Source organism: Triturus cristatus, chromosome 6 (assembly GCF_964204655.1).
Source record: "Triturus cristatus chromosome 6, aTriCri1.1, whole genome shotgun sequence".
NCBI classification, from domain to species: Eukaryota; Metazoa; Chordata; class Amphibia; order Caudata; family Salamandridae; genus Triturus; species Triturus cristatus.
The window spans coordinates 219,752,102-219,767,066 of record NC_140589.1 but is presented as its reverse complement, the minus strand read 5'-3'; the positions used below and the strand labels follow the sequence as shown (position 1 = coordinate 219,767,066).

At 41.7% G+C, this 14,965-nt stretch overlaps 1 protein-coding gene across 1 annotated transcript in view; it reads left to right on the top strand.

Moving 5' to 3' along the window:
• The window catches only part of LOC146816676 (adhesion G protein-coupled receptor F5-like), a 956,016-nt gene that overhangs the window by 919,295 nt on the left and 21,756 nt on the right, over window positions 1-14,965 (top strand). Inside the window, exons 19-20 of the mRNA XM_085610571.1 lie at window positions 303-344; window positions 457-516. Of these exons, the coding sequence (XP_085466697.1) occupies window positions 303-344; window positions 457-516 (102 nt within the window). The remainder of the gene's footprint in view (window positions 1-302; window positions 345-456; window positions 517-14,965) is intronic.

Here is a 14,965-nt window from a genome sequence, read left to right as displayed (position 1 = left end):
TAAAATTAAGTTTGAGTTGTGTATCCCATAGTGGGAACTGCAGATGCTAACATACAGGAAATTATTTACTGGTAAGAAGGTTTTACTACCAGTGGCACTTTCCCTTAATACTAGCTGTATTCATAACACTTTTTTGTTGTTAATGGTCACACAAGTCTGTTTTACTATGCCACAAAATATTTACTAATAATTTGCTACTTCTTCCATCCACATTTTGATTTCAACACAATGTATCTTCACTTGGCCGGCACATTCTGGCTTGCTGTTCTAAAACATAACGCTGTCTTTATTCTACATTTTAGGGATTCTTCATTCTGGTGTTTGGCTCACTTATGGATGCAAAGGTGATAATTTACGTTAATTTTGGTACAAATACCAATGAATAGTCACTGCATTGCAGCTTGTATTCGGTTAGTGCTCAATCTGACTAATTTTGCTACTCTTTTTACTAAACAGACGCGGGAAGCACTATTACGCCAGTTCTCTCTAACAAGATGGGTTTCCCAACTCACCAAGGTATGTTTAGAATAGTGTAATATGTTTCAGTTTGTTGTACCAGGTGTGGGGTAGTATAAATGATTGCAGACAGCACACAAAGTGGCAAAGCAATGTTACACAGGCATAGATGTAAGTATATGGGACAATATCACAACAAATGCCTGGCACAGTCAGTGTCCACAAATTGAAGCAAACATTTTTGTTTCTTTTATAACTGTTTATTTCAGCTGCAGTGATATTCTTTATAGAATATCCTTCTTGTCTGGCCTGATCATCATGTACTATAAGTAGATAGTATCATATCTTCTAAATTGACTTAAATGGCGAAAGGTTGCATATACAAGAAAACACACAATTTAATATAACTGTGGACTCCACAAAGTTGAATTCTATTGTCAGAATTATCTTTATAACTTGTTTAATCCCTTTTTGGGCTGAGATGATACGGTGCTATGCAATTAGTGTTATGCCACTTGTATTGACAACAACGTGAGTAGTAGTCCAAATAGTTAACTGATTCCCTAAAATCGGAGACCAAATGTCTTGTAATGTAAGATTTAAGTAGAACCATTTGCTGTGCTCCTGGTACTGGTAATACCATCTAGTGGTGTATAAAGATGTGAATCTTTTCCCACATTAAGTTCTGTAATAATTCACGTAGAGAAGTTGGCAGAATACGTTTATTATAATTACAAGTCCCCACAGACAGGCAGGCGTGCAAGCCGCTCGACAGATGGCAAACCGTCACAAACCGTAGAATCTCAACTGACCCACGTTTACACCTCGCGTGCCAACGGGCAGCGCGAGACTGGAACAACACCATGTCCGCGTGCAGGCGCCGCACAGGAATAGAACATTACATATATCTCCTTTCCTAAGAGGAAAAGGAAGAAGAGACATAAAGGAAGAGAGAGAAAGACTGAACAACAAAGGTAGAGAAGGAGAGAGAGAAAGAAAGAGATAGAGAGATAAATAATAGAGATAAAGTCAGGTCAAAGGTAAAGGAAGACAATCACCTGTACCTTGCGGGAAGTCTGACCACTCTGGAACTTTTCCTGGGTACGACAAGAGGGTTACTCAACTCATGAACATTGCAATTTCCTAATACGGAAGTACGTGACAAAGTAACATCAACATTAGAATCATTTGTTTCTCCTACAGCATCCTTTACTTTTACGATCTTGTTCATGTTCCACCAGTTGCGCCCATTAACGCGGACAGCACTGCCACATACTTTGTCCACAAAGACAGGTTCACTGAACTTGGACACCCCTTTTTTCACAAAGCCTTGTTTCTTAATTTTTACCATGTCACCAATAGCAAACTTCCTGCTAGAGACATGTTTCCTGTCATCAAAGTATCTTTTTTGTTTACCTTGTACATCACTTATTGTTTTTCTAACCCTTTCATCCAGCTCCTGTGGTGTAGTGTTGGATTTGAACCATTTAGACATCCATGCAGGTCTAAACTCCGTGCAAGGTTTCCTGCCTCTAAGTAGCTCAAAAGGGGAGATGCCTGTGGATGAGTGGGGAGTAGTCCTATAGAACCACAATATGGTTCTAACAGTAGGGGGTATGACTGTGTTGTGTACAATGGCCCATTTGATACAATCCCCAATGACTCTGTTTAGTCTCTCAACAAGCCCATTAGTTTGGGGATGATAAAGTGAGCTTCTGAGATGACTGATTGAAGATTCATTAAGAAAATCTTCAACCTCAGTAGACACAAATTGTACCCCATTGTCTGAGATAATGGTTTCAGGGAAACCCTCCCTCATGAAAATTTCTTTCATAAAATCAATGATTTCCTTAGAGTCCGCTCCAGATTGCCAATGGGCAGCGCGAGACCGGAACAACACCATGTCCGAGTGCAGGCGCCGCGCGGGGATAGAACATTACAAGTTCCCAAAGCTATTCAAAAAGCTACGCAAGCTTTGCAAACTAAAATAATTCTGGTGAAAAAATCACAGGGATGTATTGACCGAGAGCAACAAAGGAAACTGCATCTTTCCTGTTTCATAATTTTTTGTTGGTCTCAATTTGAACAGTTCCATAAATTATGGCAGAAATAGATGGGGATTGATTTACTACTAGTGACAAAGTGTCCTTGGGTTCCTCTCCGAGGCCTTGAGAAAATGTGGTGAGAGCTGCTTCATTATCAGCAAAATATTTATGAAAATGACTGATGTGTGTGAGGAGCTCTTTGTTCCCTTGCCTCAAACTTAATAGTACGGTTTGTCTAACTTAAGGTAAACTTAAAATTATCCATAACTTGAATGGTTATGTGGGATAGGACCATTATTGAAGGTCAACTGAGTTGCCAACAACATGGTGTCCTTGTTCGGATAGGGTAACACAAATGTTATCTTTGTATGATCCTGTTGCCGCCATGCCAGGAAATGTAATTGGCATTGGGGTAGAAACTATTGAAAAGTAAGGGATCTCCTGTGAATTTTTCCAATGGGCTATTGTCATAGAAGCATGCACATTCTTCAAACGTATATTGCTCCATGAGGTTCTGGGATAAGAAAGGTTTGGTTTCAAGCATTACCTCCTAAAGCGTTTTTAGTAGAGGGAGTGTCTCAAGATGGAGTGGTGAGAAACATCTGATTATTTGTGATTTCAAGGAAGGCCTTCTCTTGCAGAGCTGTTGTTAAATCTTTGCAGATTTTCACTATAGCCTAGGTCATAACTTGCAATGGATGCTCCTTTGTATTCATAGTGGGCAAAAATAAGAAGGCTGCCTGGCAAACTGTCAGGTTTCTGAAATGCCAAACCTGAATCTGATGAGCATCCCTCCACATACCTCTGGACCTATAGATAAAGAAACATGATATTGGAAAGACAAACATGGGGTAAAAGGAAGTTACAGAGGAGAGAGAAAGAGACAGAAAACAGTATTCTTCGGTACTGGTTCATTTTTAACATCTCTCTCACCTATAAAGGGAAAACAAAACAAATATTCAGGAGTGTGAAATAGGTGCAAACTGAGACTGCTGCATATGAAACAAAACGTTGCCAGGTACAGACTGCACAGGAAAGCGGCATTTCATACTCACTGCCAGTTCTACCCCAGAAGGTGTGGAGTAAACTAAGATCGTGACTTAGCTGTGCAAGGTTTGTTTTCACATCCACAGGTGACAAGAGTTAACTTAGTTCAATACACCAGCAATTGAATTTAGAAGACAGGTTGTTGCAGCCCCTCACAACCCCAACCAAAACATAGTTGAAGTGGCACCTGTGCTTTTAGGTTACTTACCGTCCCTAAACAGGGATTTAGGGATGCAGTGGTGACTTGAGAAGCTCAATTTTGGCCCACATGTACAAAGGCTTTTTGTTTTCACATATAAATTGGTCCATTTGCGAATTCAAAAAAGCCTTTTTAAATGTACAAAGCCCTATTTGCCATTTGGTAACCTATTACCGAATCCCCATTTGATTTTGCGATTCATTATTAGGAAGGGGCGTGTTTAGAGTGTCCCTTACTAATATTGAATCACAGTGGTATGTGTGAATGTTTTGCAACTGAAATGTGATCACAAAATATTTGCATTTTACCACCTACTTCAAGTAGGTGGTAACCCATTGGCAAATGGGAAGGGACTCCTTCCCTTTTGTGAAAGTTAGTAAAAACATTTTTAAGAGCAAGCAGCAGTGTCACGGACCACTGCCTTCTCTTAAAAAATGAAAAGAAAATGTGTTATTTTTGTAAGTGCATCCTGTTATTCTTTAAGGAAAATGGGCTGCATTTCCCTAAAAAAGATTGCTTATTTAATAGCAATCACAGCCGTGGTGGTCTGCTGATACCAGCAGGCTGCCATCCCTGAGATTTTAGCGATTCCTAATGGGTCGCAAACTGAGACATACCTCATTAATATTCATGAGTTAGCTCTGTATGCGACCCACTGGGCATTGCAAAATGGCGCAAAGACACCAAATAGCAAATCGCTAAAATGTGCTATCTGGTAATCACAAATGATTACTATTGTACTTATGGCCCTTAGTTCTTTACAAAAATATGCATACAAAGTAAGAAAAAGACACTTTAATTAAAAAGTGTTTATTTGAAGGGTCTCATCCTATGGCTTAGAACATCTAAAATAACCACACAAAATATTATTAAAACAGCACAAATAGATGTTGTGAACTACAAGAGTAAATTAACATTTCTACCACAGTTAAATGTCATCTAGCAACCGAACACCCTGAAACCTTCTTCTATGCGCTTTATAAGGAGAGTATGGAGTTGCGAAACTTGCACCTACAGTTCTTTAGGGAGAATCAATGCATTCCATACCTGCTTACAGCCAAATGCTGTAGTTATCAGTTTTCTGGAGAGACTTTTCAATGGGATGGAAAACACACAGCAGCAACAGATCTTCTCCTCTCGGACCTGGCTCGGTATCAGTTTTCAGCATAGAGCAAGATGCTGCAGCATTACAGTAGTTTGGCAGTCAAGATCTTCTCTGTCAGTATCTTGAGCAATAATCTGGGGTGAATGAACTCTCCTTCCAAGTGGTCAGTTGGCAGCCATTTTGTACTGTTCCTTATCTGAGATGGGACTTTCTGACATAACCTCAGAAACATCTGACATAATCTATGTGCATCAAGATGCTAGTCTTAGGCACAGTCCATTCATACTACACTGTTTATGGTCTTGTTCTTGTCTCAACTTGAGATAGATATGACAAGGCACTTGGCCCAGACTGATGTCGCATCAGCTGTTCTTATCAATGCCATTGCCTGAGTGACTTGACACTTTCACAGTTACTTGGAAAGATAAGGGCATACAACATATGTGTCAAAGGCAGACATATTGATGATTCTGAAAAACAAAGACAATTGAGTCTCAGCCTGCTCAAAATGGGTCTGGCTTTACAGTCTTTGACAAAGGGATGGACTCAGACCAGAAGTGTGATGTGAAATGGCGAGTCACTGACTTATTTTCTGTGTGTCTGGGAAACCTTTGTTCTCTCTGTCTCCCAAAACCTACACTTCTTACCCTTTGGATTACAGCAGTCCTTCTCCAAATCTTATGTACTCTTAGTGGAGTGTGTACAGGTCTAATCATTATCCCTTTGCCCCTAGCCTCAACAGTAGCCTAGGATACCGGCTGCTGTCAGGATTTGACTGCTCAGTAGCCTAACCACAGCCTTCTGATTGGAAGGAAGCAGCAAAATCCTGACTAAATCCATATTTCTAATCCGAACACTTAAACCTGACCATATCCCACAGCCTAACTCTAATTGAAAGTCTACCCTTCTCACTAATCAGTCTTGTCACACTAACCCTAGACATAACCCAAACTCTAACACTAACATTTAACATAATCCTAAAAACAATCTTAACTCTGACCCTTGCTTTAAACCTAATCCTGTAATTTATGCTAACCCACACCTGATCAGAGCCTTTATCCTAGTCTTAAATCTAACTACAGTCCTAACTCTAAGGGAAAGAAAGTGGATTGTTAAGCCTAGAGAAGATTGTGAAGTGAGCTGCAAATTAGCTGCTACAAGCATAAACAATCTGGCACCTAATATACCAAATGATTGCTTTTGAAATACCCGGTTTACAATTTGCTGCTTTGCTAAAGCTAAAGCAAAAATGCTGTCCTCAGAGAAATGTTGGTGGTACATGCACAACAATATAGAAACAACATTATAGTTATGAAATAAAGAACTTTAAGTTCCCAACCTAAGTTACTTAAAAAGGGAAGATAAGGAATAATACTTGATATCGGCATTTGAAATTATTGGAAAAGCAAAAAAGGTTTCATAACAGAAGCGTCAAATTCAGTAAACCTCTATGGGTGTACCTCACCAGTAAATAACTGTATGCACCTCTCCATCATCTGACCAAGTAAAACCAGAACCTCATCAGAATGTGTCTGTGAGCTGGAGAACCATATCAGACACAGCAACAATACAGACGTTAATAAGTTAGACCCATGATACTTTCTCCTTGTTAGTCATAAAAAATGTAAATCATTATCTGTTATGTACTGTTTAGAAATGTGACCTGTAATCCAGGTTGCTGTCACAGTTTCATCAAAAAAGGGGAATGGTCACGATGAAGTAGCTATTCTTGGCCTCTCCTACAACAATTTCGTCCTTGTGCAAGATGTATATGCTGTTGGCTAATATGATTCAAGTGGGAGATAGTAGGAAAGTAGGATCTGATTTTATGGTTACTTTTTGCCTGGTGCTAAGCTGTTATTGACTAGTCTGACTGGGATCCTGCTAATCCGGACCCCAGTCTATCTGCTTTATCCCCTAAATTGTTATGTTCAGTACTTAGGTACATCCCAGATTGGATACTGAGATCAGTCCCTAGTATATGCTACTAAGGTACCCAGGGCATAGGTACCCCAGAGGTCCCCCATGGGCTGAAGCATGTATTATGTAGGAGAAGTGTGGCTCAATGGTTAGAGCGGCAGACCCTGATGCAGAGGTCTGGCCCGGACCAGGGTTCAATTCTCACCTCGGCGGGTCTTGGGCTCAATTTCCCCGGACCCGATAATTCTCGCCTCGGTGCCTATTTTAATCATGGGTCTCACTCTGAAACTCTAGGCAATAGCTTGCTTAATCTCCACAATGGCCCCAAAGCGCTAGGATGCCTGGCTTTCACCTTGAGGGTACCCAGGAGTGGGAACTTCACAGTGAAAGGCCAGGAAGGGTTCCACAGCGGTATGTGGACAGCGCCTGAGAGACCCTTTCGGGGGTGTGCGGAGCGCTATATAAATGCACTACATTTACATTTACATTTATGACACCCATGGGAGACTCTTTAAACTGTAACTACAGACCTGCCACTGCAGCCTGTGGAAGCTGGTGCTAGCACCACTTACAAATGATATAGGTCTCCTATATCTAGGGCCACTGCACTTAAAACCTATAAGTCACTCCTATAGCAGGCCTTTACAATCCTGAGGGCAGGGTGCTTGGTTCTAAGTCTGAGGGTGCCCCTGCATGAGCAGGACACCCCTACAGCCAAACGGAGTCCACTCTTCTGGGTTGTAAGTGAAGTATCCGTATAACATATAAATGAGCATCTCAAAATTGGCTGCAACGAATCCTATCATGTTTGGTATCAAACATGTTGGAATCATACCTCCCGCACTGTTAACAATGTGGGAGGTATGATTCCAAGCACTGGAACGGGCCTCCGTTAGGCTCTCAGTGCTCCCGGTACCAGTCTTCTAGACCCGGACAGGACAACATGGCTGCTGCCAACCAGAGACACGATTCTGCCCTCGTGCTATGGAGCCAAGCTCGAGCAGGTGAAGGCAGAACAATAGGTATCCTGTCACAGGGAGGTGTGGCCACCTCCCAGACAGGATTTAGTGTATTGGGGCCGGATGGGTGCGCTTGCCAGTGGCACTTAGTCTGCATGAGGGGCACATTTGGTGCCTCCTTGCATAGTCCAGTTCAAACCAGTTCTTGTAGCCGTTGGCTCCCACTCTGGTGCAAAACTGGACAAAGGACATGGAAGTATCTTCCTTCCTTTCCAAGCCCTCTTCTGGGAGGGTCCCCTGAATTGTACCAACCCTTTCCTTAGAGTACTTAAGGGCTTACCTGGGTGTAGGTTGTGGGACATGATTCAAATCAGACACCATTTCAACTTCTACCGTCTGGGCACTCTGGATTTTGCTGGACTTCGCTTGGGCTCGACTTTGTTTCCCTTCCAGTCTGCTGCATCATCTGTGCCTGTGCACCATACAGGAACCTACCAAGGCCTGTGGGCATCCAAGACACCTTAAGGACTCTCCCTTGGAGTAAAGGAGTCACTTCCCTGCATCTGCCGGCACCTCACCTAAGGTGACCAATGTGCTGATCATGAGCTCCCACAGACTCCAAAGGCTCAGCAACACAGGTGGTAGTTCTCCATAGCTCTCGAGGCCTCCCCTCTCACCAAGTTTGAGGCCAGTATCCCTCGTAGGAGCCGCAGGGACCAAGCCCATGTGCACCGTGTCAACTTGCTATTGCAAAGGCTTGTTGGCTTCATTCCACCAGGATCTTCGGGCTCCGAGTAGCCACAACCTCAAGCAACTCCAGTGACCCGAATCTGTGTCCACACCGCATTGTCTGCACCGTGGCCTGCATCTTTTGGTGAGCTGCTCAAGGTCCTCTTGCGAATTCGGTCCCCCTCGGCCTGTGGGTCCTGTTGAGGGTAATCTTTGTTTCTTTTGGGCTCCCCTGATTGCTCGGGGCCTCCCCTGACTCCCCTGCTTGTGGGGAGTCCCCTGAACTTGCTGGTCCCGACATTGCACCTTCTTCGACATCCATGTTGTTAGCAGTTGCCAAAGCTTGTTGGTGGATGGACACCGACCCCCCAACTCTCGACATTGGATGTGGGACAGCTCGTGCATGGCTCCTGGTCTTCCACAGCATCACCTGGTCCTCACAGCTGCAGAGACAAAGTCACTGTCAACTTTCCTGCAACTCTAGACATAAGTGGGCATTCGTCTTCCAGGTCTCCAGGTGACTCCTGAGTGACATAGACTCTGTCCCCTCTGCTTGCAAGTGCTCTTCAAAATGAATCCTCCTTCGGATTCCACCGGACACTTTCTCCTTCTCCAGCAGCGGCACTTTCCTGAAGTCCTCCATTGGGTTTGACGGTGGTTTCCGACACCACTTCACACCTATGCACCTGGGTTCCCTGGTGTAGGTAACATGGGTACTAGGATATCAACGGGTGGGGTGGCTTTCCAACATTCTGTCTTCCACAGGGTTTCTTCAGGATCCACTGGGAAGGATCCTTATTTGTTAAAATTGCAACTGCGACTTACACCTTCATTTGTACGGAGAATGCAGTCGTGTTCTCACACTCAATCTCCGTGGGGCGCCTAGTCACTCACTTTGGGTGGTTCCTTGGGTCCTCAACGTCCTCTGGGCATTGTCCTGACACGAGTCATGGTTCTTAGTATATGGTTGGCCCCCCCCCCCGGGGTCCACTGTGTATTCAGTGCTATTTATGTAATTTCTATGCAAGTATTGTGTGCATTGTGCATATTTCCAGGTAGGAGATATCTGTATGTGTTAGTGAGTATTATGTAATAAATACATATTTTATAAGTACATTGTATGGTTCTTTCTCACTTAATCTATAAGATTGCATTCTGTTAAAATAAGCTGATTTACGCTCCTTCTGGACTAAGCCTTAAGGCTGCTCTCCACAGCTCCCACTTAGAGAGCTTTCTAAGGTTGTCTAAGACCTAAATTAACATAAGGGTTGTCTGGATTGGTTCAGGGTGTCCACTTACACAAGTGTACATATTATACCAGTCCAGCCTCTCACAGAGATAGCCAAATCGTTTCAGTAATTTTAGTCACTGTAATCAATATTCAATTGTTGAAGCATATTGTAGTGTCTGTGAGGTTCTTCAGTATAAATAAATTCAGTGCACAATTGCCATACCTTTTACGCAATCTTTATCTATGTATTGTTTCTGGCATCGCAGGAATTGCGCGGTCTTATTGTGGATCTCCATTGAATGGAACAAGTCTGTTTTCGAGTGGCAGGCCAGAGCTCCTGATCTATGCAGCTGATTCAACCACAGAAAGCACATCTTGTGCATCACCTCTCAATCCACCTATTTGTATGCTTCTGCCTGAGCATAGGGGAAGTACCAATCTGCCCTCCGGAAATGACATGCAGGACAGGCAGATATCGAGATCCTACACAAAGGTGAAGAGGCTGGAGTATGAGAGGCAGAATTAAGAAATGAGACAGAATGAGAAGGAGAAGAAAGAAGAAAGAAGTAGCAGCAAGAGAATTCTGCTCAAGCAATTTAGTGTCTAACAAGGAATTTTCATGCTAGCAGAGAAATGTCCTGCAGGTTCATCAGGTTCATAGTCTGTAAGCATTCCAAATTCAAGCTGCTGATCAAATAATAACAGTTCATTAGAGGCACTTTGAAACCCTCAAAATAGGAGCATTTTATTGTGATGAACATAACCATTGTCAGTGATGACATATGGGTGCAGATTGTAGTTTGGTTCCTCCTTGTGACTGCTATGGTCTTGCACTACTTACACATCACTAAAATGCATATGTGATGATCTGGCCTGTAGACATCTGACAGCATACTTCTTGATTTTGTCCTTCGTTATGGGATTATATGCTGAAACTTGACATCACACCTGTAGTTGGATTCTTCCAGATGATGATTCTTCTTGGTTTATATTTCTTCAGACAAAAATTAGTTAGTAGATGAACCAATGATGGTGGTGTGAAACCTGTCCCTCTAGTCAAGCAAGGTTTGACACTATGTTTCAGATGTGTAGGCTTTTGTAACTTTGTTATATTTGTAGAGGCTTGTTAAGTGTGGCAACAAACCTTCCTGCCACTCCATTACTTTTGACGAGAGAGGGGTTATTTTTTGTATATTTGTTTTTGTTTGTTTGTTTCTGTTCAATTCCAAGAACAATTGCAAAGTCCTTTATTTCTGTTCTATTGGAAAATGGGCCTTTATCTGTCTCGACGGTTAAGCAAATGGTAAAAGTGAAAAACAATTTGTTCAGGACAGTTTTGGTCATATTTGCAGCCATGTTAGTTGCTGCCATCACTTACAATTCTGGAGCATTTGTCCATTTATACCAACAGGTGTTGGCCTGTGGCAGTAGGGTCAATAAAGTCAATGGCTACTCCTTACGGACATGAGAAATATGGATGTTGTAAAGTAATATTAAATAGTGAATACTGCAATTCGCTATTTCTTTTCCTATCCCAGAGTTTCTCATTATATTAGCGGGAGGGTTAATAGTGATAGTGAAAATCAGGGGTGGAAGTGGACACCCTTGCCTCATGTCCTTTTAACCCTCCAGGGATCAGAGATTGTGACTTGAAACAGCTTGTTAGTATTTCCAATAGACTAGTAGCTTTGTGTAAGTCTACAGATACTACTTCAAAAATTGGTATTTCAGTAGATGCAGTTCCAGGACATGAAAGAACTGCCTAATATAGTTATTTAAATCTGGAACAAGCACATTGAGATCCGGGTGGCCAGATAAATCATATGTTTCAATAACCTATGGTCAAGAATCTTACTCAAAATGTTATAGTTGAGATTTAACATAGAGAAGGGCTGAAAGTCAGATGGATCCTACACCTTATCACCTCCACTTTTACAAATCATGACTTTTCAGTGCCTGTCTGGTCATTATTGGTAACATCCCTCTCTGAAATGTGTGACTGTAAAACATTACTAGTTTTGATGTCAATGTTTGTACTTAGGTCTTCTAAAATTCTGCCAAGAAGCCGTGTTTCTTGTTTATAGGGTCTGTTATTGATGCTTTAATCTCTTGTCGGGTAATCAATGTATCAAATGATTCCATGACTTTATGGCTCATTCTCTCATGGCTTAAGCATTTACTCTCACATGTATGTCGTCGGAGCCCGGGTCACTGAACAGACTCTTATAGAACTGAGGAAAAAACTGATTGATTGCACACTGAGGACCTACAATGTTACACACAATGTCACCCAGTAGGTTTAGGACACTAACAATCTTCCCATTTAAGTAGTTGGCATAGTAATCCTCCTGTTTTATCATCATCCATTTGTTTATGCATCATGCAGTCTTGATAATCCTTATATTTCAACCTATCAAAAATGTACTTGTGCTCTGCCTTAAGTGTGTACATAGGGCCCGATTCATAGAACTAACCTAAGACAAAATCATAAACTTACTACGAGTTTGGTATTCACAGAAGGCACTTGCTCATTTTGGTATTCACAGAAGGCACTTACTCATCAATGAGTAAGTGCCTTCTGTGAATACCAAAATGAGTAACTTACTCATTTTTAGTAACTTACTCATTTTGAGTAACTTATTAATTTTGGTATTCACAGAAGGCACTTACTCATTGATGAGTAAGTGCCTTCTGTGATTACCAAAATGAGCAAGTGCCTTCTGTGAATACCAAAGTGAGTAAGTGCCTTCTGTGAATACCACTAGTAATTTTAGGATTTTGTCTTAAGTTAGTTCTGTGAATTGGGCCCATAGTTTCTTTGTTCCGTTGTCTAGTGTTGCCTACATTTTCCATATCCTTTATTCAAGTGTGCCTAGTTCTTGGTACAGTATCTGTTTATGCCCATATGTTTCTGTGATACAATACCCTCTCATAATTGCTTAAAGGCATCCAGTTCGATTGGCATATCTGCAGTGGTACCTTCATTCTCAGTCAAGTATCCATCTATTTCTGCAGTGATTGTCTACCTCTAAGACCTTCTTGTCAGTGTTAGTATTCTATCCCACTTATGAGCTTTCTGCAACAACTGTGTTAAAATACATGGATTCACAACCTTGATTTCAGTGTCTTTCTCAATGGAGTAGTTTCTAACACCATACGGTTGAGCATATTCTTTCAGGCAGGTTAGAAATGAGTGAATAGTTGTAGTGTTGTGTGAGTTAGTAATGACAGAACTCTTATGGATCCTGATGGACTCCGGAGTACTCTTACGAAAGCTCTTTAGCCTGCTTTACTGGAAAAGCTGGACCTTGAGACTGTTTTGAATTCTACTATTCAACCCACCACTCGACCACAGGTAAAAGCCCTTTAACCTTGATGTTAGGGAGAGCCATGACTGCCAAGTTACCTCAGTGAGTCAACAGAAGTTTGAGTACTGAGGAGGAGATCGATGTAAAAGACTTGGATCATAAATAGAAAATGAAGGCGTATGCAGACAAGTGCCGACATGAAAAAGACGTTATGTTCACTATTGGAGATCGAGTGCTTGTTTGTAAACATAGAAAACAAAAATCTGATGCTCCTTTCGATTCTCAGCCCTTTCATGTTTTGACCAACAAAGGACACATGGTAATTGCTCAACATCCTGGGAAGTCCATTATACGTGTATATATGTGCAAAAAAACTTAATTTGTTATTTAACAGGGGAGATGTAGTGCTGTGTGAGTTAGCAAAGAAGGAACCCCTATGGCTCCCGATGGACCCCGTATAACTGTGACGTAAGTGTTGGAGCGTAGCAAAGTGAATGCAGGTTTAGAATGTTGATTGTTAACCTAAGCACCAAGTGTGGCATAGCCATTGGCGAGTACCCGGGCTGGGGAGGACTCAAAAATAGTCTCACCAGTTTCTATAACAGTAGAATGAAATTTTTTAATTTACCTGTTATAGTGAATATTCCTTTGAAATAATCAGGCTTTCCTTTAGTTTTGAGTAAGATTCACTTTCACCTTCATTGAATTAAAGAATAATATCCCTAGTCTCAGAACCAACACATTGCATTAGTAAATAAAGCATCTTTCTTCATAATGCCCAAAGAGCCGACATATATTTCAAACTTCATCCTTCACATGCACCACCTGGAGCCTAGGTTGCCAGCATCTGTGAGACAGAATGGAGGACAGGCACCCAGAATTATAGTCTCTAAAGGCTCATCCACAACAAGAACATATGTGGGCAGACCGGAAAGTCGCAATGCGCTTGCCTCAATCATTATGGTGAGCTTGTCTTCTTTGGAGGGCAACATTTCACACAGTTGGTCTGACCAGCAGGGAAAGCACTTTTCTAATCGTGATTGATGGTGTAGCTGGCATGGGCCAGTGACTGCCTCATTTCCACTGTAGTGTTTGCAACATTCTTCAATAGAATTAAATCCAGTATTCAATTGTTGTACCTTTTACGCAATCTTTATTTCTGACATGTTTCTGCCATCTCATGAAGTCATTAGTCAAATCATTCATTTTTATTGATTGGAATGATTCTGTTCTTGACCGACAGACTGATGTGCCTAAGCAATGCGGCTGCTTCCTTCAGAGGGCGCCCACCTTTTTCCCCATTCCTTGAGCTTCACTCCAGTGTGTCCCTCCCCAATCACATGGAAATACCAAGTTGCACTCTAGAAATAACAAACAGTCCCGGCAGATCTTGTGACAAAATGCATATCAGTCTTTTTCTGTTAAAGAATATAGAGCTATAACTAAAAGAATCAAAGGTAGATTATTGGAAGTCTATGCTGGCTTATGTGGCTAAGGAGAAGTTACCTCCATTACACTTCAAGCATGAGACCATTGCATGAATTGTGACAAAACATTTTGTCTTGTCCAAATTTCTCCAGGGTTTAGACTTTTGCAGTGCCATCCCACTAGGTCCAGAGTACGTTTCAACTTGTTGAAATAACTCTTAAATCATTGTACAGAAATGTTCATAACTATTTTAGAGTCTTGACCTGCTTAGGTCTTTTGCCACTCAAGTCTTCAAGGCGTTAAGTAATTTTCTAAATGAGCCCAGAGAGCATTGACACCTTTCATTTAGGATACCGATACTCATGCCTTCCCTCTAGGTGCTTAAATGCCTTGTTTTATTTCAGGCCCTGTATATATTTCAGCTGCTGCTGATGGTGATGGAACTGGAGGAGCTAAAATTGAAAATCCAAAATGTAATGGATAAACTGGAGTCCAATAAAGACCAATCAGGATGTAACAGATGGCAATTAACAATTTA